The following is a 3,546-nucleotide window of genomic DNA, read 5'->3' on the forward strand; positions in this document are numbered from 1 at the left end:
GAGGTTGCGATGCAGTCGGAAAGTGTTTCATTTGGTAGGATGAACCACGTTATACACGAACGTTAACTTAGTTGAATTGATTTATATAATACATAGGTGGTCGCTGGAAGTGGCCGATTCGCTTGGGTTGCCGCCTCGTTATACATGTACATTACTGTCACTTAGAGCTGCATGATGGAACATCCTCCGCGATCCCTCGTTGACTGAACTACAATTGTGATCGCTGTCAAATCAAATATCTCTTCCACAGAAAGCAGAGAAGCAAGAAGGGACAGACAGACAATAAGGAGACATGCTCGGAATAGAATGGCATTCCCGTATTCGATAACTAATAGTTACTATAACCCACTTCCCACCGCCCCAGTTCCACCCAACTCACAAAAGTACATTATTCCTTACCCGCAGAAGCAGGAGGCGCAGCATTATTCTCCCTCTCCTCCACAACCCCCGCCTCCTTCTCACCACCCGCACCCTCACGGGGAATGACATTGAGGTCTGTCTCACGATGGCTGTCCATGGCGTCCTTATTGAAGAAATTGACGTATATCGGGAAGGCATAGGCAAGGACATAACCCATGAAGGGGATGATCATGGCGAAGTGAGCGTTGTGGGCTGTTACTACCGCTCCCATCATCGGGGGTACGACGGCTGGGGGTTGGGTTAGCTTTCTTGTCAATTTTTAGGATGACAGGGGACAAAAAGTGTAAGATAAACTTACCACCACCCGAAATCGCCGAAACCAAGAAACTCGCCCCCCTCTTCGTATGCCTACCGATCCCTCTAAGCGCCAGCGTAAAGATAGTAGCGAAGCAGCACGACTCGAATACGAAGATCATGATGAAAAGCGCAATACCTGCATCGCCCTGGGTGTTCATGGCGGCGATCGAGAAGACAGCGCACATGCCCAGGTAGGCGGCTAACATGAAGCGCGGCCTAAAGAAAGAGATAGTCATGAGACCCGCGGCAATAAATCTATTTGCGGCGTAGAGGCCTTGGGCAATGGCGAGGAGGTCGGCTAGGTGGTGTTAGTTGGGTTTGGTAATACGGGTTCAAGGGCTTGGAGACTTACATCCCTGTGTGGACGTCTTGCCTGCCTCTATGCAGTAGTTGATAAAGTAACCAGCAATGGCGACCTGCGCACCCACATACCAGAACTGACTCCATACGCCGAGGAAGAGATTATACTGCTTCCTTAGCGGGCCGACATCTTCCCCCACAATCTCAGTCTCCTGCTCCGCCATACTACCACTCCATTAGCACTATCCATCCCCTTACTCTCAAACATGTCGGGGACTCACTCAGCATCAGTAATCTCCGGCATCGGCACAAGCGCAAACAACACAATCAACAGCGCCACAAAACACGCAACAGCCAAATAAGTCCACTGCACATTCGTCAACCCCGCCTCCGACTCCGCATGCCGAAAGAACACCCTCGCGGCCAACAGCGGCGCCACGAAGCTCCCCACCCCCTGCACCGCCTGCGCCAAATTCAGCCGAACCTCTGAATACCTCGGCGGTCCACAGATCGCCAGGAACGGATCCGCTGCCGTCTCCAAGGTCGAGAGCCCGGCGCCGACGACGAACATACTACCGCAAAATCCGCCGAATGACCGTTTTACCCCAGAGGGCCAGAAGAGCAGACACCCGATGGCCAGCACGGAGAGGCCGGACATGAAGGTTATGCGGAATCCGTAGCGGCGTAAGATCCAGCCCGAGATGGTGAGGGGGCAGAGGAAGTAGGCGCCGAAGTAGGCGGCGGCCAGGCCGGAGGCTTTGGAGGCGGTGATGTTGAGCTGTTGCTGGAAGTGGTTGTTGAGCACGTCGAGGAGGCCGTAGGCGAAGCCCCAGAGGAAGAAGAGGATTGTGACTTGAGGGGTGTTAGTTGGGAGGGGGGGGCGAAAGGGGGGGGGGGGGGTACCAAGGAGATTGGGGATGATGGATTGGCGGAGGGTGAGGTTTGCGGCGGAGGTGATGGTGTTGTCTTCGATGGCGATTTTGCGACTGAAGATGCCCTTGAGTAGTCTCTGTTTGGCACCCATCGTGGCGATTAGTCGCTTTGCGCGTGTATGCTGTGGTGTATTGTTTGTAGGCCTTTCAAAGCCGAGAGTTGACTACCAAGGTGTGTGTAACTCTTCTTTCAGCTCAACTCAGCTCTCACATCAATCAGCACCGCAGCACCAGCAAGCCGTCAATATAATGACGTTGATTAATCAATACCAGTGCCTATTTTCTCTTCGCATGCCTTTCCCTCGGTATAGTCGTAGTTACAGTCGTAACAGCCGTCGTAGATGCAGATGCAACAAACAAACAGCCCATCCACCCCAAGAAGTAGTTGCACATCCCCCAATCCCACTCGGTCCCCATCACCCCGAGCCCCGACAATCTGGGGATGGTGGGTGCGGGTGCGCTAAGGCCGAGCGGGGTGGAGGGTGGGCACGTGTTGGTCAATGAGAAATAATACCCACCGGCGCGCGGCATCCCTGCCCCCGCCCGGCACTTTAGACTAGGCTTCTATCACTTCCATCCCATCTATCACATCTCCAATATCGCCGCACCCACCATATTAAATTCCACGAACTACCCGAATCTCTTCCCCGCAATCCCCTACCCCATGCGCCAAAGGGAAACTTGGGAGAATAGGAGGTGAGGTGGGGTCCGGGGGGTATGAGACATCCTGGGTATAGCCTTCGGGGTCGGGATAGAGGGGCGCGAGGGAGGCGGCTGCTTGCATGGAAGGAATGCTAGAGGGGTGTAAGGGCACGTTCACGTGGATGTAGTCTTGCCCAGTAGCATCATGGAATGGAATTGCTGCCAGTGCAATGACGGGTGTATGACGGATGATTGTAATAGGTCACTATGGCTAGGTAGTATGCTGCACGATGAATCACAAAGGATGAGGCTGAGAAATGATAGTTGTGTGAAGTAATTACAGTGTTCGGCAGATACTACCCAGGTAGTATCTGGGTCCTCGCCAGGTAAGGTAAGTATCTGAGCGACTTTGCTCAGGTAAGGTAGGTATTTACAGATACTTTAGCAGGTAGTTGAGCCTCAATTCCGTATACAAAAATGACGCTTTTGATATTTGAAATAGATAATGATATGTAACTAGAATATGTAACTAGAAAAGTGAAACTCGTGACAAATATAATAATAAAATAGACAGCCCCTATTCCTATTCTTCTGCCTCATCATCTGCATCATCACCGTCGCTGTCGGCATCTGGTAAATAACCCCAATTCCGTAAGCAAAGCAGATATCTAATCGTCGATGGCGACAATCTATTCCTTTTCTTAGTAATGATATCGCTACCATTGCTAAATACCCGTTCTGATGGTGCTGATGTCGCAGGAATTGCAAGATGGTCTCGAGCAACTTGAGCAATTATTGGATATTGATATTGCTTTGCAGACCAATATTTGAGAATATCAGTATGCTCACCAGGCCGTGGTTCAAGCATCCATCGTTTCCATTCTGGTTCTTCAAATGATATACCCTCTGATGCAAATAAATCTTCATCAGAATCTGGTTCTTGCACTCTAGTACT

General features: G+C 51.2%; 1 protein-coding gene across 1 annotated transcript; it reads right to left on the bottom strand.

Moving 5' to 3' along the window:
* Positions 1-294: 294 nt before the first annotated feature.
* On the bottom strand, positions 295-2,310 carry VC83_01468 (uncharacterized protein). The gene is made up of 5 exons (XM_024465146.1): positions 1,921-2,310; positions 1,299-1,869; positions 1,070-1,242; positions 719-1,015; positions 295-648 (listed from the first exon to the last, which is right to left on the bottom strand). Exons 1-5 carry the CDS (start codon positions 2,039-2,041, stop codon positions 389-391), a joined length of 1,422 nt encoding a protein of 473 aa, XP_024327141.1. The 5' UTR covers positions 2,042-2,310; the 3' UTR covers positions 295-388.
* Positions 2,311-3,546: the final 1,236 nt, after the last annotated feature.

Source organism: Pseudogymnoascus destructans (genome assembly GCF_001641265.1).
Source record: "Pseudogymnoascus destructans isolate 20631-21 unplaced genomic scaffold scaffold_3, whole genome shotgun sequence".
Taxonomy (NCBI): Eukaryota; Fungi; Ascomycota; class Leotiomycetes; order Thelebolales; family Thelebolaceae; genus Pseudogymnoascus; species Pseudogymnoascus destructans.

What these genes read in the sequence shown, in the direction of transcription:
- VC83_01468 (XM_024465146.1), bottom strand. Translation starts at nt 2,041, where the DNA reads ATGGGTGCCAAACAGAGACTACTCAAGGGCATCTTCAGTCGCAAAATC. An exon ending in CCGGAGATTACTGATGCTGA is followed by an intron (nt 1,243 to 1,298) that starts GTGAGTCCCCGA and finishes ATGGAGTGGTAG; the next exon opens with TATGGCGGAGCAGGAGACTG. An exon ending in CAAGACGTCCACACAGGGAT is followed by an intron (nt 1,016 to 1,069) that starts GTAAGTCTCCAA and finishes AACACCACCTAG; the next exon opens with CCGACCTCCTCGCCATTGCC.